Source organism: Acinonyx jubatus, chromosome A1, assembly GCF_027475565.1.
Source record: "Acinonyx jubatus isolate Ajub_Pintada_27869175 chromosome A1, VMU_Ajub_asm_v1.0, whole genome shotgun sequence".
Taxonomy (NCBI): Eukaryota; Metazoa; Chordata; class Mammalia; order Carnivora; family Felidae; genus Acinonyx; species Acinonyx jubatus.
Genome location: NC_069380.1, coordinates 108,268,617 through 108,290,711, shown reverse-complemented (window position 1 = coordinate 108,290,711; position 22,095 = coordinate 108,268,617). Strand labels below are relative to the sequence as shown.

Here is a 22,095-nt window from a genome sequence, read left to right as displayed (position 1 = left end):
TGGCCAGTCCTGATTCATTTTTGCCTTTAGCCACTTTTTCCCTTCCTGTATTATTTTGAAGCAAATTCCAGATATCCTGTCAGATTTTTCAGCATCAAAGTCTGTTTTAAACTGTCAGAGGCATATTCTGTATTTTTTATTTGAGCTTTATTTCTATGTCTGTTGCTAGGGTTCAGAAAGACAAGCAAAAACTGGAGCTACTGGACAGCGCCTGAAGGAAGCCACAAAAATCAATCTTTCCCTTTCCACCCTTGGTAATGTAATTTCTGCCTTGGTTGATGGAAAAAGCACTCATGTTCCTTATCGCAACTCTAAATTGACTCGTCTTCTTCAAGATTCCTTAGGAGGAAATTCAAAAACCATGATGGTAAGACTTAATTGTGGAATAGTTAGCATCAGGCAAATTTCAGATTCCTGTTTATGTATTGCCATGACTTTTTAAAAACCATTGATATTTCACTTTTTTTGACTTTGTGATGATTCTTTTGGAAGAACATCATGTGTGCTAACCCATATAATGGTGTTTAGAAATCTGTGTGGTGGTTGCTTTCTTGTTCCAGAAGGCCAGAGAGGAACTATCTATGCTTAAGAAATTCTTTTTGATATATTTGTAATGGTAGTATTAATTTTGACTGCATTAAGGGTAAAATGTTTTGTATTCCTGATTCAACAGTGTGCAAATATTGGGCCAGCAGATTACAATTATGATGAAACTATTAGTACATTACGGTATGCTAACCGTGCTAAGAATATTAAAAATAAAGCTAGAATCAATGAAGATCCAAAGGATGCTTTGCTTCGTCAGTTTCAGAAAGAAATAGAAGAACTGAAAAAAAAGCTTGAAGAAGGTAACTTTTTCTCAAAATACTAATGTTAACATTGGCTAAAAATATATTGTTTAACCACTAAGTATTCTAATAAAAATCACTTATTTAAATTCTTTGAGCATCTAACTTTGATATTTTAAGGAATATTTCTACAAGGTAACTTGATACATACTTTAGCATTTTCATATTAAGTTTAATTATGTAATATTTGTGTATGTAATTTTTAAAAATTGATTTAATTTAAACCTCCATCTCAATCCCTATGACCTTTTATAGATTTCATTTGACCACTTATTCAATAATGAATTTTTCTGTCTCCATATAAGAGTGAGTTTTACCATATATATATTTAGGTGAAAATGACCTAGAGTATCAGTCACTGTTGCTCAAAATAAAGAAAGCTATCAGAGAGTCATGGGTAAACCACATTTACTCTAAGTCAAAATTCATTGTGTGGCTTTGAAAATAATGCTTTCGTTCTTAAATTTGAACATGAGATTGAATTTGAGGAATCCTTTTCTAATAAGGTGTTAGAAGGTTAGAAAGTTTGAAGACCTTGTTCATGAGGGTGAGAAATTTACCAGCTGTCATTAAGTGCTCAATGACTCTCTCCACTTCATGCTAAGAACTGATTGGCATAAGGGGTGCTTTGCATAGCAGATAAACAGAGGGCTTAAAATAGCTTTTTTACAGTTTATGGGGAAACTGGATACGTCAGATGTGAATTCCAACATCACAAATGTTTGGAGATAGTACTGATTGAATAAATTTGAGTAAGATTATTGAGGAAAAGCAGTATAATTGAGTTGCCTCTTAGGTAATGAAATTTGGTATTTTAAATATGACCACTAGGTGGTATTTATAGTCAGTATGTTTTAAAGGTTTAAATTTCTTAGATTTGTTAATGTTCATTTCATCCTTTATTTTGCTGCCTTTATTTTTTTTACATTTTTTAATTGTGGCAAAATGCACATCACGTAAAATTTACCATTTTAACTACTTTTATTCGTTTATTCATTAAGTATGTTAACCTTGTTCTGTAACCATTACCACTGTCCATCCCTAAAACTTTTTAATCATCCCCAAATGAAACTCTGTACCCATTAAACATTTACTCTCCATCCCCCTCTCTGCCTCAACCCATGGTAACCCCTGTTCTATCTCTGAATTTGACTATTCTAGATAACTCATATAAGTAGAATCATATAATATGTGTGCTTTTATGTCTGGCTTATTTTACTTAGCATAAAGTCCTCACAGTTCATCGATGTCATAGCATGTGTCAGAATTTCCTTCCTTTTAAAGGCTGAATGATACTCATTCTTTGTATACACCGCATTTTGTTTATCCGTGCATCTGTTGATGGGCACTTGGGTTGCTTCTGCCTTTTGACCACTGTGAATAATCGTGCTATGAATGTGGGGATACAGATACATGTTTGAGTTCTTGCCTTCACTTGTTTTGGGTATATACCCAGAAGTGGAATTGTTGGATCATGTGGTAATGCTGACTTTATATTTAAAACATTTCATTTCATTTCATTTCATTTCATTTCATTTCATTTCATTTCATTTCATTTCATTGATGCTTCTGACATTTGTTTTTATAATCCAGGTAAGAGTGTTATGGTTAATACAGTTGGTCACAAACAATAAAAAGGTAGGGGAAAACATTAAAAGAATGATTTTTTAAACACTTTTTATAGACTTATCGGAAATTTGGAAGTATAGTGAGTTTCTATATAGCTATTATACAGCTTCCCTTAATGTTAACATCTTTTATGTTTGTTGGAACCAGGAAACTTACAATGATACAGACTTATTAACTAATTTGTAGATCTTATTCAGATGTTGAGTTTTTTCCAAAAAATGCCCTTTATCTTCACTTTAAAATGTAGTCTAGGCTTACACATTGCAGTTAGTTGTCAGGACCTTTTAGTCTCCTCCTGTCTCCAGTTCCTCATCTTCCTTTGTCTTTCATGGTCTTCACACTGTAAAGGTCATATATTTGTAGAATGTTCTTCAGTTTGGGTTGTCTGTAGTTCTCTCATAATTATTCTGCAAGGATTCTTCACTATAAATTCTATCATTTAATTTTTTTCTTTGGTATTAAGGTATGTCTCATGAGAAGATACTCTGAAAAATTATGAAAAGATCCTGTTTCTCATCATTCTTTTCTGCCCTAATTTTAGCACCCAACAGGGGTTCTTGCCTGTAGCAATAAATCTGTGGCATTTGCTCAGTGGTGACTTTCTCTTCTCACCATTCCTTCTAATATTTAATGTCTGGCGTTCTCTTGTGAGGGGGAATAGTCCCTTATCCCCCACTGGTTTATTTATTCAATTATTTATTTATGTCAATGCACTGTGTTGTGCAGTGTAATGCAACAATTTCGTTATTTGTTTTATTGCTCAAATTACTTGGACTTTAGCCATAGGCACCCCTTCAGGGTAGTTGGTTGCTACATCCTTTGAGCATGCTCCCATCACTTTTTCGGCTTGTGGTTTTGAGCACTTACTTATTTCTGGCACCACATGTGTTTTAGGCTCATTTTATGTTTTCCCTGCTCTGGTCTTAAAACCATCTGTTTCTCCCTGGTCCCTCTCAATGGAGAATGGTATTTAGAAATCGAGATTTGGACATTATGTGCACTGACTGCTACAAGGGTGTCATTGTCACTAGGCCTAAAGAAAATGTTTTTAATGCTTTTTTTCTCCCAATATGCCGATCTCTTCCCATCCATTATTTACTGTTGTTCAGATATTATCATTTGTGATGAGTGTATATTTTTCCCCCCAAGTTACCTTTGTTTTTTTTAGACATTTCTTACATTGACGGTATTGTTTTTAAATAACTATTTTGGAGGTAATATAGTACTGCTTTGAATTAATATTAGTTTAATTACTCCCTTTTATTTTATTTTTTGTTTTTCATTGTAAGTCATACTTGAGGTGCCTGGCTGGCTCATTTGGAAGAGTGACTCTCGATCGCAGGGTTGTGAGTTAAGAGGCCCACGTTGGGTGTAGAGATTACTTAAAAAATCCAGTCTTTGGGCGCCTGGGTGGCTCAGTCAGTTAAGTGTCTGACTTCGGCTCAGGTCATGATCTCACAGTTAGTGAGTTCGAGCCCCCAATCAGGCTCAGTGCTCACAGCCTGGAGCGTGCTTCGGATTCTGTGTCTCCCTCTCTTTCTACCCCTCCCCTGCTTGCACTCTGTCTCTCTCTCTCAAAAATAAATAAACATTAAAAAAAATTTTTTTTTTAAATGCAGTCTTAAGGAAAAGTTATTATACTCTTTGTACAAATAACCCCTTCTTTTGAAACATTTCTTATGATATAGTTCTAAAAGTGGAATTACTATGTTAGATGACAATTTTATGGTTCTTAAAAAAATATGCTGGTTGAATGAATTATTTAACATCTTAAACAGAAAACCCATGCGAAAATGGTCTCCCAAAGTGATCTCTTTTTCAAAAAACCGAAATAACAACTTTAACATGAAATTTTTATGTGTATTTAGAACTGTTTGTAAACTAATCATTTGAAATTTTAAGTAGATCAGTTTAACTTCTCTTTAGGAACTTTAAAGCCTGTACGTACATCATATCTATTCCTGAGGTTAGCATATCTGATATACTGTTTAGGAATATTAAAATATGGTTTGTTTCAGGCAAAAAAAACTTAATGAAGAAAATTAATAGAGGTCATGACCTACCTGGTATAGAATATAAATCGTTTTGTAAAATTTCTGTTCAGGGGAAGAAATATCAGGCTCTGATATCAGTGGGTCAGAGGAAGAAGATGATGAAGAGGGTGAGGTTGGAGAAGATGGAGAGAAGAGGAAAAAAAGAAGGGGTAAGTTCTTTTTAATGTTCTAGAAATTAACTGGGGTTGCTACCTACATATGATTTCACATTCCTAATGCAGTTGAGTGCATGCCTTTTCTTTTGCCATTTTTAGTTATGGTAGCAGTTCAAACAAGAAATATGCCATATAATGGTTAACTTTGCCTTATTTTTTTCTCTAGTGTTGATCTTCTATTTACAGCTGAATCAGAATACCTTATTTTCTGTCTTTTTACAATTTAGAAATGTAAAAATCTGTGATAGTGGTTATACCATGTTAAGATTTCATTCAGGGTTTTAATTTTATGTGGGAACTTTGATCTTTGTTAGGAACCTAAATTTTTTGTTTTGTTTTGTTTTAGGAAGTCAGGATAATGTGGAGTTTTTCTCAAGCATGGGTAGGCTTTAGAAGTCACTGAATTTTTTAAATAACTTTGAGGATTTTATGTTTCAATACTTTGTAAAATGCACTTTCATTCTTACTCTTTTATGGGGCATTTGTTGCCAAGGGTGAAGTAAGGTTGTGTTTATTGTGATAAAGATAAAAGTAACAGGTGAAAGAGACATTATAATGGCCCGCTTTTCAAGCCTTTGTGCTCTGAGTGTTTGTTTATTTCAGAACTCTCTTCCATTAATGTGGATCATTAATGTGTGGATCATTGTTTTCAAGCTGGTGCATATTTTGCTTGTCTTATTAAAATGATCTTGTTGAAGATAAACCCAGAAGTCCCCAATTTTAAAATGAAAGGTCCTATAACTTAAAAAGACAGGTAGAACATGATTTAGAGCAAGAGTTGGTCAATGATAAGTCTACTGGCCAAATCTGCCCTGCCACCTGTTTTTGTAAATAAAATTTTATTTAAACAGCCATGCTCATTTGTTTACATATGGTGTATGGCTGCTTTCACATGATTCTGGATAGCCCAGAATAAATGCCTAAGGCATTTATTATCTGTCCGTTAACAGAATATGTTTGCCCACCCCTGATTTACATAAATGGTTTTGTGTTCATTCCTATTTTTTTCAGACTTGTCATAGCTAAAGCAGATAATGGATCTGTTAAAAATAAAATTTTAAGTAGAAAAAAATGCTATTGCTTAATATGTTAAAATATTTAATAGTAAGATATTTTATTACCTTGTAAGATAGGCTTACAAATTTTAAATTTTTCAGTGAGCCTTTCACAGTTTTGCCATGAAACCTTAAACATACATAATTACATCCAATTGCTTGATGTTTTGGTGGAGAAGGAGTGAAATTGGAGACAAAGCAAGCTGTCTATAATGAAGGGTAATTTATCATTTCTATAGTTTTAATTGTGCATAACTTTAAATTTGGAGTTTTAAAACTCACTTCCTGTAACTTATCAACTAAATAGTTTAAAGAGACTTAAATGTCACCAACTGACTTACTTTTTTATTCATGTCATTCCAACCTCTGAATTGCTGCTGTTTTAAGTAGATATTGGGATTTGTCCATAGTACATGCTTAAAGGAATACAGTTTCTAATTGCCCTGTCTGACTTTGTAATTAGAGAATATTGGATAATATACCAGGACTGGTTTTAAGGGAAAATAAGTTTTGGTTCTTTAGTACAAAGCTTGATTGTTCTTTAAAATTCTGTTTCTGGAACTGAATTTTCCTCTGTGTATGTGTTCATTTTCTTGTTTCCTCTTTCTTTGGTTCCCGTTGGGTTCATTTCTTTGTCTTCCAGGCAGTAGCAGCAGCAGTAGTTCAGACTCCACATGTTCTGTCATAGAGAAACCTCTGGATAAGTCCTTGCCTAGTGAGTGGTAGCTCTTAAATTACGTCACAGAGCTTTGGCTTTTCCATAACCCGTGGGCTTCATTTGAGAAATGCTGCACTGCTCCCTGTCATTATTTAAAGAATACGTGTTGGACTTCTCAGTAGAACAAAGCATGTGATGATTTCTCCCCTTCTTCATTGCTTCCAATTACCCATAATTGTTAAAATATGTGCTTAAGCTTATGTTTGAGACAATGGAAGAGAGATTCATGCTTTTGCAATTGAGATAATGTAAAGAGAGCTAGTAAGCTGTATAAAAGAATAATTAAGAGGTTCCTTTTTAGGTTTCATCATAAATTTCTAATCCTAGTCAGTATCAGGGACATGCAGTAACAAATCCTGAATTTCTAAAAGTACAAATTATATCTGGCAATGCACCAGTGCCCATTATAACATGTTTTATTTACGGTTATAAAGATCTTCTGCTTTGGTGTCCTATTCTTAGGGGTAGCTTAAGATGGAAAGCTCCCAAATAAACTGTAAAGTTTGAAGCAAGTAAAGATACATTGGGTAGTATTTCAAATGACCACTTTTCTGTATTTCTAAACTACCTGATTGATTTTAAGAAATGTTCTAAGGTATGATTAGAGACTTCAGATCCACAAGAAATTGTTTCTGCAGGATCTGTCTAGACTTATTTCAGTCGTAAAGGCTTTTTCTTAAACCTTAATTTCATTAAGTTGAAAAGTATTGTTAATTTTATTTATATTTTATTATATTTTAGAAGAAAGGGGAATTGATGTTTTCTTGTACTAGATTGCAGCTTACTGCCTTTTAAAGCATTATCTGTGTACTCACCTTTCCAAAACTAATAACAAAAACCTTTGGTTGTTCTTACACATTTAGCTTTCTAGAGGAAGAATTCCAAGAATATTAAGAATTGTTTTCTCTCTTGACAACTCTTTTGTTTTTAGCAGATTGTTTTTAGCAAAACAATTAATTTCATAGGATAATTTATAAAATACAAGAAATTGCTTTAGAAACCATATAGAGGTATTATTTCTTATTATAAACTGTCAGATCTGAGAAAATATCTGAGTGGAACATTATAATGTAATTTTCTTTTTTAAAATGAAATGAGTTGTACTTTGTTCAGTTCATGCAGTTTTAGTTACTACTTGTGTACCTAGCATACAACGTTTTTTGTTGTGATGTGGGTGTGTTGGTGCATTGGAAAAATGGTTTTCCCAGCATGTGGTTGCTGTGTGTAACTTGTATGTACCTTTCCTTTTAAAAATATGAATGGCCTTTTTTAAGGTGCTCTTTGCTTGAATCATCAATTGATCATTTACTTCTATGAAATCATAATTGCCTTTAACAATCTACTAATAGATTGAATGCAAGTTTGTTATTATACAGGTGTACTTCACTTTATGCAGTTAATGTGTTTTTTTTTTTTTTCCTGAAAAATTTGCTTATAAACCAAATTGGAGAATCACATCCATTGGGAGAACTTGCTGTCCTTAACATTTCTTCGTTAAATCCTTTTGTTAATCAAGTTCTCGCTACAAATTACTATAATCCAATTCATCTCTTTAGTTGATTGAGGTTTTTGTGTTGGATTTTCTTAAAGGGAGGCACACCTGTATTGGATCTTTATATTAGAACATTGAATTGGGAAATTTTATAAACAGACAATGCAAATTTTGCTACTTTCAGCTAATTTTTTAAATTTGGCATCGTTTTTTGTTTTGTCCTTACAGACTACCTAGATCTTAGCAGGTTCCCAATTCCATGTGTGTCGTTGGTGTAACCACATGGTGCTGAACTCTTATATTTTCAGGAGTGTGGGAGTCATTGTGTGAGCTTTTGAGATTGATTTGAAGTGTAATCTTAATCTTATTTGCTTAAATTACATCTCTGATTGTGTTGAATATCCTTTCTTTTTACGTAAAGCTGCTCTCTTTCAGTGTTGATGATTTGATTTATTTCTGTATTTATACTGTAAGTAAATGCTATTATACATTTTTCTTTGTTTTACAAAGGAAATAATGTTTTTCTTTTTTTCCTCTTCATCTCTGTGCATATGCTTCCTGTCTACGATTTGCTTACTACTTCTTACTGAAAGATCAAGCAGGTTGGTGTGATTGATTTGCACTCCACATGGTATAATTATTTAAACTATAAAGAATTTTGTTATTTAATTACATTACATTTTTAAAATTTAATACTATTTTTTTACAAGGTAAGTATCTGTCTTTTGTATTAAAAAAAATCTTTTGACTTTAGTTTTCAACCTTTAGTTTTTTTAAAAAACCTCACTTTTTCCTAAATTAAAAAAAAGTTTCAATTTTTATTTTAAAAAATCAACTTTAGTTTTCAACTTTTAGTTTTTTTTTAAAAACTTACTTTTTCCTAAATTAAAAAAAAATCACCTCCATTTTTATTCAGGAAGATATTAGCAACAGTCTTGTTTCCAAATGATCTTTTTAGAGGAACAGTTCACAAGTGTTAGATCAACATTCACACACACTGGATTCTCTAGACCTCATCAACACAACAGACAACACAACCAGAACCAGATGACAGAATATTTTTTCCTAAATTTTTAAGGACCCATTAGGCCAAATTTCAGTAATGCAAATATAAATGATTTTCATATTCAAGCATTTTTTTAAAGCAAGGAATCCAAAAAAAAAAAAACAAACTTAAAGTTTTTTTTTCTTAAATAAAAAAAGGAATCACACACCTGGGTACTTATGCCCAACAATGCTCATGTAATGAGAATGAAATTAATTCAGTTAACTCTTCCTGAAATTCTTCCCTTTAATTTCATCTTGGCAATTTTGGTTGGAATGCATGGCAAAGGGCAATTAAAAATACTATTATTCCTGTTTGGCTTAATTATATACTATATGACATGACCAACTTTTAAGATGTATTTACCTGAAATTTTGTGCTGAAATCTATCATGCAGTATTAGAAGAAGGGTTTTTGGTTGGTTTAGTTAAGATTTTTTTAAATTCTTAAAAAAAAAATCAACGTAAGAGTGACTTTTAGTGATGTCACAATTTTAAGTGACTGGTTAGGAGAGTTGGAACATATTCACATTTAGCCTGAAATATTATTTGCAGAGAAATACATTGATTTATCTGAATAATACTGGCTAGAATATTATTTAACTTAAATATTAGACTTTTGAAACTGAACTGAACCCTGTACGCATGGTCATCTTTATGAGAATATTGTAAGAGCACAGTAAGATTTTTGCTGCTAAAGCGTCAGTTTGAAAATCCTACCTGAATGGTTTCGAATAACTAATGTAATTCAGGCCTGCTAGTAATTCATCAACAGGTTGTGCTTTTGTATTTCTATATATAATATCTTTCTTACTGCCTCTTAATGGGGTTAGAAACTAGATATTTTTAAGTGTTAACCAAACAACTAGAACCCTGAAGCCTAAAAATTAATGTGCATATGTTTATCAGATTATTTCCGCTATACTGTTAATATCCACATCTTTACAGAGAGGTTTTTTTGTTTTGTTTTTTGTCTTAACATATTGGCCATTTTTTCTTTAAATATTTGTAATGCTGAGGTGGAAAATAAGTTACAATTTTTTAATGCATGCCCTCGTTTTATTTTTTTTAAGATTTTATTTTTAATCTCTACACCCGATGTGGGGCTTAAACTCATAACCCCAAGATCAAGAGTTGTATGTGTTACCCACTGAGCCAGGCACCCTCTGTATGCTATTCCTTTATACCTGAACTTCAACTTTTCCCCCTCAAATTTCTAAGAAATAGTACTGCTGATTAATCCTGTCTAGGAGTTCACTGGGAGTAGGAATTAGATTGCTTTTTAAAATCATTTTTTTAACAGCATAATTCAGAATATTCAATACAGGTGGCTGTGCCAAAGAAGCCAACATACTCAGGTCTACATCCTGACTTTTGGAATGCAATGAATCACACCACACCAAAGCATGAATTTGGATCAGTGCTTTTATTTACTCTTTTATTTAACTTACTTGTTTTGTGGCTTAAGTTTGCTTTGGACTTTTATTTCTATAGAAATGGAGGGTAATATATTTTAAACCCTTGGGTTTTTAATATAATTTTATCCTAAAGATTTAAAGTCTCTGAATGCTTCTTCTTCTCATGTTTCCTGAAAATGTATATTCAGATAAATATCTGCTTCATCATTATCTTTCAGTTCTCTTTCCTTGTTAGCAGGAGGGGTTAGCTTTTGGGTGGAGACATTAACAATTTATAAACTCTTCTGGTTTACACTCTTCTGTGGTCCTTTGGGAAGGAAGTTAAGAATGACAGAAAGCTTTCAGGAGAGCCACACACCAATTCTACGAAAAGTTTGATCGTTTTTCTAAAGGAAAGTATGTTTCAAAGAAATTGTATTACCAGAAATGAATTTATTTGATTCAGTTTCATAACCAGTTTGATAACCTGGTTTTTTATTTGCTCTTTTTGATTTATTTTAGTTTCATGATTTTGAAATTCATTCAATAAACTTACATTGGATACCTATTATATATATGTGAAACACTCTAGTTGGCATTATAGTCAAAATAATCAACTGGAAACTGCATTTCCAGCTTTATTATTTGATAGTATTTCTATTTATATTTGATACTTGACATATTTAAAGTGGCTTATTGAGATTTAGTCTCCTGAGTTTGACATAATAATGAGCTATTTTAATTGCTCATTTAAGACACGATGATAGATCATGGTAGCTCAACAACTGTAAAATGCCTGGTTAATTGTAATGTAACCGTTAAATAATTAGTATAGAATTTCTTCCTTTAATAAAGGTATAATATGAAACACTTTCAAGTAATTTTATTAAACATAAATTTTACAAAAATTCTGAAGATACATGTTAGAAACTTCTTGCTATAAATTTTGCCTGATACTTTCATCTGTGCATTTTATGACTATATGTGCCTTTTATTTATTCACTTATTTTAATAAACTCTGGGGGGTATTTTTGGAAGCCACTTTATTTTGTACCTCGTTATCAGAAAAAAGTAAATAATCATACTGCTTTTTTGAACATACTGCGTATTTGAGGACACATAGATCTTTGGTTTTTTTATTTAGGCTTTCCTGTTAATCTTTCTCTTTTTTTTTTTCCTACTTACCTGTTTTGCTTCTCTTTCACATACTTTTGTTTTTAGTTATCATCGCATAATTACACAACAGTTTGTTTAGCAATTAGTTAAAAAGTTATTCTAGGAACATATTAAATAGAAATAAAATATATTATTTGATTTGCTCAAAATTGTATTTGATTCTGTATTATTGAGGAAGGTATCTTTTGTAATTGAAGAGAATTTATACAAGCCTGAAAAATTGGCCCTAAAGTGATTGTTGCAAATAAATGACTCATATAGGTAAAAAGAAAGTGTCCCCAGATAAGATGGTTGAAATGCAAGCAAAAATTGATGAGGAGAGAAAAGCACTTGAAACAAAGCTTGACATGGAAGAAGAAGAAAGAAACAAGGCTAGAGCTGAATTAGAGAAACGGGAAAAGGATCTACTTAAGGCTCAGTGAGTATTACTGAATTGAGGTAGATTCGTGATTTAAAAATCTTGTATTTTTCATAGCATGTATAAGCAAGAAAATTAAATAGTAATTAAAAGCTTGATTTTTGTCTCCAGAATAGCTTTTTGGGATCGAAGATTTTGTTGTATTTCCAGAAATTACATCTGTTTTTGTTATTTCATTCATTTTGTTCATTAGGAGGAACAATTATCAGTGAAGTTGGGTGTTACAGATTAAATCATAAGTTAATTAATACTACACTGTGATACAATTTGATAGAGGTGTTACATAATTATATCCCTATTTTTAAATTTTGCATCCAAATACCTGGTAAATTTTGGGAAATGATACTGATAGAATAGAAGATAATCGATGGATATTAACTATTCTCCTTTTTAATCAACAGACAAGAACATCAATCTTTGCTAGAGAAATTATCTGCTCTGGAGAAGAAGGTAATTGTTGGTGGTGTTGATTTGTTGGCAAAAGCTGAGGAACAAGAGAAACTTCTTGAAGAATCTAACATGGAGCTGGAAGAACGGAGGAAAAGAGCAGAGCAACTTCGCAGAGAACTTGAGGAAAAAGAGGTAATGTGACTTTTTGTTTCTGGTTGACACTTAGCCTTGGGTATTTAACTCTTCTAGTGAAAAGCTCTATATCCATAATCTTTAATTAAGTATAGTAGACACACAATGTTATACTAGTTTCAGATGTACAACATAGTGATTCAGTTTTTCTGTATGTTAATCTGTACTCCCGGCAAATGTTGCTGCCGTTTGTTAACATATAATCCCTGTTACGGTACTCTTGACTATATTCCCTGTGCAGCACCTTTCATCTCTGTGACTTACTCATTCCATAACTGAAGGCCTGTAACCTCCCACTCCCTGCTTCATCCATTTTGCCTCTCTCCCCCTGAAACCCAACCAGCACTTGTTCTCTGTAGTGATAGGTCTGTTTCTGCTTTTTGTTTATCTCTTTGTTCATTTGTTTTGTTTTTTAGATTATACACATAAGTGAAATCATGTGGTATTTGTCTTATATCTATAATCTTAATAAAATTTTAAAGCAGATCTGTGAATTGCTTTGAAAGATAATAGTTGCTAAACATTTTTATCATTTGTTAAATAATGAAATTTGTGACATAACGAATAAATGATTCTGGCTGAAGTTTATCAATTTTTGTCATAGCAAGAACGCTTGGATATTGAAGAAAAATACACCAGTTTGCAAGAGGAAGCACAGGGAAAAACCAAGAAACTAAAGAAAGTGTGGACTATGCTGATGGCTGCCAAATCAGAGGTTGGTTTCCTAGAGATTACCTACAAATGTAGCTCTGAATTAAAAAAAAAAAGTTGTTTGAGTATGATTAAAAATCCTAAAGAGGTTATAATGTATGCTTACAGTTTTAAAGAAATAACATTTTCTCCTTTGTGTGCAATTTCACATTTTAGCTGTTAAGCTATATTGTGTATTTCCAACCTTGATAATGTGAAAATGGGACACCTGGTGACTCATTTGGTTAATAAATATCGGACTTTGGCTCAGGTCATGATCTCGCTGTTAACCTAGCTTGAGCCCTGCATCGGGCTCTGTGCTGACAGCTCAGAGCCTGGAGCCTGCTTCAGATTCTGTGTCTCCTTCGCTCTCTGTGCCCCTCCTGCATTCACACTCTACTCTGTCTTTCTTTCTCTCTCTCTTAAAAATAAACAAACATTAAAAAAAGAAAAAAAATAATGTGGAAATAGATAGTGAAGGGGTAGTATCATTTTGTGCATTGTTTTTGTGAAAAAAACTGAGTAAGTTTTACAAGGTTTCTTAGGCCAGTGCTTAAATCAGATAAAACTGTTCTGTATTTAAAATCTTGTTTGCCCTTCATATTTTTATTGATTCTTCTGGTAGATGGCTGATCTCCAACAGGAGCATCAGAGGGAAATTGAAGGCCTCCTGGAGAATATTCGACAACTTAGCCGGGAGCTTCGACTTCAGATGCTTATTATTGATAACTTTATACCTCAAGATTATCAGGTAAGAGGGAAGTTCTCTGACCTAGATGTTACATCACTTGGCTGGGGTGAAGAAATGGGAATATAATTTTTAATTTAATTGATGGTACATATTTACATTTCAGTTGTTGACAGTAAAATTTATTTGAACTAATGCCATCACATTTCACTTCAACTGTTATCTTTTCTCAATACATAATTCTCTGAGTATGTAAGTATCTAACTAAGAATTTCTCAGCCCTTTGGAGGAACCCAGATTTAGGTAATTGCATTCCTGTTTATTCATTCTATATACTTGATCCTATAAATAGAATAAATGAAACTCCTTTGCTAATTTTTCTCCCCGCTTATGGATACTAATTGTGTGTATGTGCGTGCGTGTGTGTGTGTGTGTGTGTGTGTGCATGTGTGTGTATCATAGTGTAGTGTATATGGTAAAATACACATAACATGAAATTTACCTTTTTAGACTATTTTTAGGAATATAGTTCGGTGACGTTAAGTATGTTTATGGTGTTTTGCACTCATCACTGCCATCCATCTCCAGGTGGAATTTGATTTTTAATTCTAGTATAATTTTAAAATGTCAGCCTCTCTGTACCCCAAATTGCCACTTTTCTGGTACATTTTAGTGTACCTTAACGTACTAATTTTTCAAAAATTTATTTCAAGTCTCTGTATAGCTCAAAGAACTTTTTCTGAAAATAAGCCTTAATATTTTTTTCCTTTGGACCTCAGGCTGACGAAATTTTGTTTCATGGTACATTCTCCTTACTGGTCCTTGGGTGACCTGCTTTTATTTAGTTGGTTAGTTGTGTTTGTTTTGGCCTTTTTTTGTTATTTATTTTGTAGTGACCTTGTCATGCATAACAAAAGCTGCTATCAGGACGTAACCTATTTCTAACCAAATGGTTTCCCTCTCCCCTCTGCCATCCCGTTGCCTCTTCCAACTCATGGTCGCCATCATCCTGAATCCCATGTTCTTCATTTTATTGCTTTTTATTTTTATATGGTTTAATTGCATTTATGTATATTCCTTCAAAGTATGTATTTTTAAATTTATCAGAAAGTTATAATGCAGTATATAATGTTTTGAGGCAACTTTTTTTACTTAATATGTTAAAATTTTAGTTTTGAGAGCGTTTTCAGTATTTCAGATGTTATTAAATATTAAAAGTAGACCATCTTTGACTCTTAAAAGGAAATGATTGAAAACTACGTCCACTGGAATGAAGACATAGGAGAATGGCAGCTGGTGAGTATTACCTTCATCCTCTCATGAAGTACTTAATGGAGTGCATCTTGTGGCCTGGGGACTATGCTGGCTCTGAGGAGACTAAGATGGTCCAGGGAATGAATCAGATGAGAGTCCACTAGAGTGGATAAGATATTTTTCTCATTAACCGTGTTATAACACACAGACTATTCAGGGGAAGTGGTGTCGTTTGGGGTTGCACAGGACTATCGGAGTTCTAGATTCCTTTCTTTTCCAGTATTCAAATTACGTTTTACGATTGTAACATCAGTATACCTCATTAGTAATTTGCCTTATTCTCAGTATTAATTGCTAATTAAGATAATTTTCCTCCCTCCCCTTTTTTTCCTTTTTTGAGAAATGTGTTGCCTATACAGGAAATAACATGAGGAAGCAGACCCCAGCTCCTGATAAAAAGGAGAAAGATGTAAGAGTCCTTTTTTGTTGTTGTAACTCCAGTTTCTTTATAGGATGTGGGTCACTCATCTGTGTTATCAGTATGATTTAAATTAATCAGCTCAGCTGAAAAATAGGCCTATCTTTTGGGAAGAGAAGCCCTGGGAGGGGGGTAGAGGATGTTTCTGCTCCCCTCAGTCATGAAGGTAGGCTTTCTCTTTGCACCACACAGGTGGCATGGTGGCTTCTTCAGAGCCTCTTCACCTCTCCAGGCCATGGCGGGGGGATAGTTAGAGACCAGAGTGGGTCTGTCTCCTTCTCAGAGCTGGTCCTGGACCTAGGTCAGCAAGAGGGAAGTAGCAGCTATAGGGGAAACAATAATGGTTTTCCTTTCCTCTGAAGATATTGATAGGGTGTCAGGGCTCCTTACTTACCGCCCGTGGTGAATACGTTTGACATGAGTGGCATTAGAAAAAGATATCCTTAGACATTTATTTGGTCTTCTGCAGTTTTTCTCTAGGAGTATATTCAGTATTTTTAATCTTCTCCCCACATCTGGTTTAAATCCTTCCTATAAGAGTGTCTTGTGTTTGCTTCCTTTACTTAGCCCTTTGAAGTGGACCTTTCCCATGTGTATCTTGCCTATACTGAGGAGAGCCTCCGGCAGTCCCTGATGAAGTTAGAGAGGCCACGGACGTCAAAGGGGAAAGCAAGGCCAAAGACGGGGCGAAGGTAAAGACTTCTCTTTCAGTCCTGTGAGATAAAGGCACTGAGATATCCTATGTAGATACATTTAGAGGAAATTTAGTTAACATAATAAATATTTTAGCTGTATTAAAAAGCTGCATTTTAGTTGTATTTAAATAAATATCAGAGTCCTTATGTAGTAATGATTTGAGTAAGTAAAAACTAAAGAATTAAATTAAGGCTTCCAACTTCTTTAGCCTTCCTGAGTACTAGAGTTTATTTTTAATATACTTTGTTCTATCCAAATGTATTAGAAGTCATCTCTTATCTATCTATCTATCTTAATCCCTTAATTTCTTACAGTAATTCTTCTAGTGAGATGCTAATGAATTTGCCTGGTTCAACTCCAAGGTTTTATATTTGCTGGCTTGCTTTTCTGTTATAAACATTGCTCCAAGAACCTTTAACCTTTAACCTCGCTAGTTAAAGAAAGCTTTTCTGACCATTTTTCCCTTTCCTTTGAGTGCTGGTTTTGACTGTTGAGTAGTCTATATGTATCATAACATGAGATCAGGGCTGGGGCGTGTTTCTTCTCTCCCTTCCCTACATAAGTACTGTTCAGCTTATTTAAACTGATTTTAACACTTGGAGCTCCTGAAATGATAGGAAATATTAAGCTTATTTTCCCCCCTACTTTGAGTATGTAGACTTTTGAGCTATAAGTCAGATGAAGTTGTAAGGTTTTAATATTTTATGTTACGTAACATCATAGACATAACCTAACATCTATAAATTTGGTATATGTGACTGAAGGTCGGTAGCATTGTAAAGATGTACAAATTTTTACATTTCTTGGCATTCAAGTGCCACTTGTTAAAAACTTTTCACATGTCAACAGAAGCCATGTGTGTAATATTAGTGAATGAAGAAGTCAAACACAAATCCTGCTGGATCTTTCATTTTTCCATTTTTAATAGAGATATTTTTCTCTTACCTCTGCAGTCAATAAGAAAAATTACAACACAAGAGTGATGATAAATGGTTTAACGTAAAAAAATTTCATTTGAGCCAACATTGGATGAGCCAAACCTATCATTCTCTGTGTACCAGAATTAGCATTCTGTATTATAAAAACAGTAGATGCCCCTGAACGTAAACATACACAATAAATGGTTTGTTGATAATGTATCACATTACCTGATAAGGTCCAATGTGATGTTCCTGTAAATTAGAAATGCATAGTTCAGTGCGCTAAGCAAAATTCCGTTGAACACCGTACATTAATGTAGTATTTCCATCGGTCCCTGCACATGCTTCTGCAGGTGTTGCTTCAGAGGATTTGTGTCTCTTTTTTTCACTGAATGAACCTGTACCTTCAGCATGCCCCAGAACAGATAATCCAGGGGCTCAGGCCTGGCAAACATATAGCCCACTTGGCCCTGGCCTGTCTAGTCCTATTTTAGAAGTTTTCATTGGCTCGATCCCTTACATTCTGGTTGGTAGGGTAAAGTGTCAGGCTCTTGCACCTACTTCAGGTGACCTTCCTCTGGCCTAAAAAGGTGGGCATTGATCTCTTAACATGTCAAACGTGGCAAACCTTGGCTTGTTTCTAGACCTTATGGCCACTCTGTGGCCATACCTGCTACATAATGTAAAGTGTTTGCATTCAGTCTTTTAGGAAAGCATTCATATTTTCTTTTTCTCTTCTCCAAACAGAAAGCGTTCTGCAAAGCCTGAAACTGTGATTGACTCTTTACTTCAGTAAACATTACAGACTTAAAGTCACAATAAAAATTAATGATATTCTCATGCCTAGACAAAATCTTTAATTAAAACACTGAAGACTGTTGTGTAATTTCAGATTATGGAAGCTGTAAATCATGGAGTAAGACTGGAACTAATATTTTGCCTAATAAGTCTTAGTCAGTATATATATTCATGTCATATTAAAATTGTACAACTGGTAATTGTTCAGATTGTCATATTACACTCTATACTGTGCAGGGAACTTGGGGGAGCAGCTTACTATACTGAGAGAGTTGCAGTTTAATGTATACATAAATCTGCTAGTGATTTATTCAACTACTGTATAATTAGGTAACTGGATAGGCAAAATAGAAAAAAATATATATGTCCTGTTTTGCACACAGAAAGTAGCAGATCTCATCATTCTATGTTGTGCTGTCATATGTGAATGTATGGGCTGCATATCTAAGAAATTATTTGATCTTAACACCCACCTGGCCTATTTAAAAATGTTCTAATTTTTATACTAACATTCATTGCATTTTAAGTATGAGACAACTTACGTTATTGATCTTTGGAAAATTTTAGAATTCAGCAGCCAAACTTTAGAAGTATACATGTTTAAAATGCAAAAGTTGGAAACACGTTTCTTTAGGACCTCTCTTGACCTTTTTCTGCCACTTGGACTTCAAGTGAAATACACTTTTTTGGTTCTGGTTTCATGTTCTCTCGAAGCATTGAGTTTGTACATAGATATAAAAGTCACAGTTGCAGAAAATTAAGAAGCTAAATACTGGTCACTAACCTTTGCCCATATATGTGTATTTTCTAAAATTCACTTTGAGTGTGAGTAATGGATGCTTTTCTGCATCTCAGTTCTAAATTGTGATAGGAATTGCTCTGTATCTCCCAATTGAGAAAGGTCTCCATTTTCCACAAAATGCAATCAAAGCAAGAAATATGTGTATCTTTTAATTCTTAGACTTTAAAACATTTGTTTTGCTTTTATTCATATTTTATAAAAAGAAAACATTCTTCCCTGAATTTCTTTTATTGACAAATCCCAGTTACACCATATTCCCTTAAAAAAAAAAATCATTTTTGTAGTAAAATAAGTTGTAATAGTTAGAATTGTTCTCATGGTGATTGCTTATAAAATTTTAATTTTTTCGTAAGTTATGCTACTCCTAAGCCACTTAATGTATATTTTATGAATTTTAAAATTATATGATCAGCCCTAAAGTCCATTGGTTGCAAGTTTGAGACTTCATAAATTAGTATTTATTAAGTGAACAGTATTTTAGTAAGTTTGGTTAAATACTGGTTTGTAGTTACCAAGCTGCCTATAGACTGGGGGTGAGTGTAGGTGGCATGATTGTGAGGTGGTGGTAAAAATGCGTCTCTAAGTTTAAAGTTCATTCCAAAGGTGGTGTACTAGATGTCCTGTGTATGGTGAATATTTTCTAGGTAATAAGAATTGCATTTACCTGGCAGCATTTTCCTTGTAATGTGTAAGATAGTTAGAAGTTTTGACTTTACACTCTGTGGGGCATTGTTCAGGTACTGTGAAGACTAGAGGTGAATTTGTGTCTTGTGAAGCTTTGTCTGTGAAGAATGTCTTGGCAGTTGTAGATGCACATTTAATGGTTAGCAAATGCTCCAGAGAAATCTTAATTTTGCCAGTAGAATAAAAAAGATGTATACTTCTTTCTAAAAATCCACACTTCTATCCTTTAACCATCCAGTGAATAGGAAAGGAATAACTTCATTTTTTATTGTTTTTGAGTAGAGTTGACACACAGTGTTACATTAGTTTCAGGTGTGCAAAATAGTGATTCCGCTGCTGAGTTGCACTGTGCTCATGGCAAGTGTAGCTCCCATCTTTCACCATAAGACGCTATTACAGGCTATTACAGTATCGTTCACTATATTCCCTTTGCTGTGGGGAAGGAACAACTTGTGCATTAAGCTTTAAAACAGAAAATTTAAGCCAGTGTGTTAGATTTATTTTTCTATTCCACTTCTGCTACAATAGCAAAAATCTGTAAAAAGTCAAAACATTGAGGAATTTACAAAACAGGCCATGTGAGCAGTTTTTTTTTTTTTTAACATTTACATCAGAAATTGATTATACCAGATGTACCTTAGATATTCATTTTATGAAATACCAAAATAAGATATTCGAGCCAGGCTTGAATATCCATATGAAAACATGGGATACTGACTTTAGAGCTGTTCATTTAGCTCTGATCATAGCAATTCTGTGGTTTCTTCACATGTACTGTATCTTTGTCCATAAAATGAAATATTTTTAACTTCAGTGTTAATTTCATGAAAGGATATGGATGAAGATACTTGCTCATTATTTGAAATAGACAGTTTTAAGATGAGTGTCTCATATAAATAGGTTATTGAAAGGGTATTTTCTCTTTAATTTAAAAAAGTAATATTTATTTATTAAAAGGAGCCTTGGTAGAATGTTAATTGTGATACATTCTTTAATAAACCCTGTTTTAAAACCTCAATTATATATACTTATAATTAGGATATTAAAATACAATAGTACACCCCCTTTTTGTTTAGATTCTTGTAAAATATAAGATTAATCAAGGTATATGGGGGTGGCCTGCATCTGTGTTTTTATCTGGCAAGTAGAATCCATCTGACAAGGTATCTCATCTTTCTGGGAAAAGGGGACCTTTTTTTGCAGCAAGAAATTTAAGATTATTTTGCGGGAGGGAGGTGATTCTACTTGATCTATAACATATTTTTAAAATTATGATTATGGTTTTTGGGTTGTAGCTGTCATTTTTAGTCTTCTAAAAATATCTTTCCCCTTAACTCTTCTATAAAGGGAGGTCCCTCTCTTTCTTACAGGGCTGTGAATTAAGGAATGGGTAGAGTTTACATTTAAGCATGCCAGTGTCTGCCCAGTTTCTTAATGTATACATGTGTTTTCCTTTTTAGTTATTTTTTGTTTTTAAAATGCTAGAAGAAAACCTAGATCTTCCTAGTGCCTTTGAACTTATACTGTAGTTTGATTAATTTTAAATCATTAATAACTTCAGTAGCATTACTACAATACTGTATACTGGCCAAAATTGCAAATCTTCCAATGAGTTTGTTGCATTAATTTCACAAGCCACACTTTCATTGTATTTTATGTATAAATTGTATTTGTTCAAGTTGTATATATTGATATTGTATGTATACATGCAGCATGGTTAAGTTAGAAATAAAAATCTTTACCTAACACTGATAGTGGTGGTCTGCTTTTTCCCCTGAACTCTCTTTGTGGGTCTTTATGCTTGGCATCTCTATTTTATATGGTTTAGAGAGGCCTGTGTCATTTCACACCCCAATTTTTTTTTTAATGTTTGTTTATTTGGAGACAAAGATTTGCGTGAGTGGGGTAGGGGCAGAGAGAGAGAGAGAGAGAGGGCGAGAGAGCAAGAGAGAGAGAATCCCAAGCAGGCTCTGTGCTGTCATCAGAGCCCAACGTGGGGCTCTATCGTGAGATCATGATCTGAGCTGAAATCACTAGTCAGAAGCTTAACTGACTGAGCCACCTAAGCATCCTTCACACCCAAAACTTTTTGTTATTAATTTTTTAAATGTGTATTTATTTATTTACAAATTTTTAGTGTTTATTTAAAAATTTTTTTTCAATATTTATTTATTTTTGGAGAGACAGAGTGTGAGCAGGGTAGAGGCAGAGAGAGAGGGAGACACAGAATCCTAAGCAGTGTCCAGGCTCTGAGCTGTCAGCACAGACCCTGACGTGGGGCTCAAACCCACAAACTGTGAGATCATGACCTGAGCCAAAGTTGGACACTCAACCAACTGAGCCACCCACATGTCCCAAATGTTTATTTTTAAGAGAGAGAGCACAAGCTGGGGGGTATGGTGGGGGAAGAGCAGAGAGAGAAGGAGACACAGAATCTGAAGCAGGCTCCAGGCTCTGAGCTGTCAGCACAGAGAGAGCCCAGTGCGGGGCTTGAACCCACAAACTGTGAGATCGTGA

At 33.7% G+C, this 22,095-nt stretch overlaps 1 protein-coding gene across 7 annotated transcripts in view; it reads left to right on the top strand.

The window, feature by feature from the left end:
- The window catches only part of KIF3A (kinesin family member 3A), a 66,534-nt gene that overhangs the window by 26,567 nt on the left and 17,872 nt on the right, over window positions 1-22,095 (top strand). For 2 of the 7 annotated variants that reach the window (XM_053220845.1, XM_053220859.1), the window contains exons 7-17: window positions 170-367; window positions 674-848; window positions 4,582-4,680; window positions 6,385-6,456; window positions 11,830-11,986; window positions 12,388-12,568; window positions 13,173-13,283; window positions 13,884-14,009; window positions 15,189-15,242; window positions 15,601-15,669; window positions 16,246-16,370. In XM_053220845.1, coding sequence (XP_053076820.1) covers window positions 170-367; window positions 674-848; window positions 4,582-4,680; window positions 6,385-6,456; window positions 11,830-11,986; window positions 12,388-12,568; window positions 13,173-13,283; window positions 13,884-14,009; window positions 15,189-15,242; window positions 15,601-15,669; window positions 16,246-16,370 — 1,367 coding nt within the window. Of the gene's footprint in view, window positions 1-169; window positions 368-673; window positions 849-4,581; window positions 4,681-6,384; window positions 6,457-8,544; window positions 8,554-11,829; window positions 11,987-12,387; window positions 12,569-13,172; window positions 13,284-13,883; window positions 14,010-15,188; window positions 15,243-15,600; window positions 15,670-16,245; window positions 16,371-18,041; window positions 21,329-22,095 lie in introns of those variants that run through there. The other 5 variants (XM_027076725.2, XM_015067390.3, XM_053220851.1 and 2 more) reach the window with 5 other exon arrangements.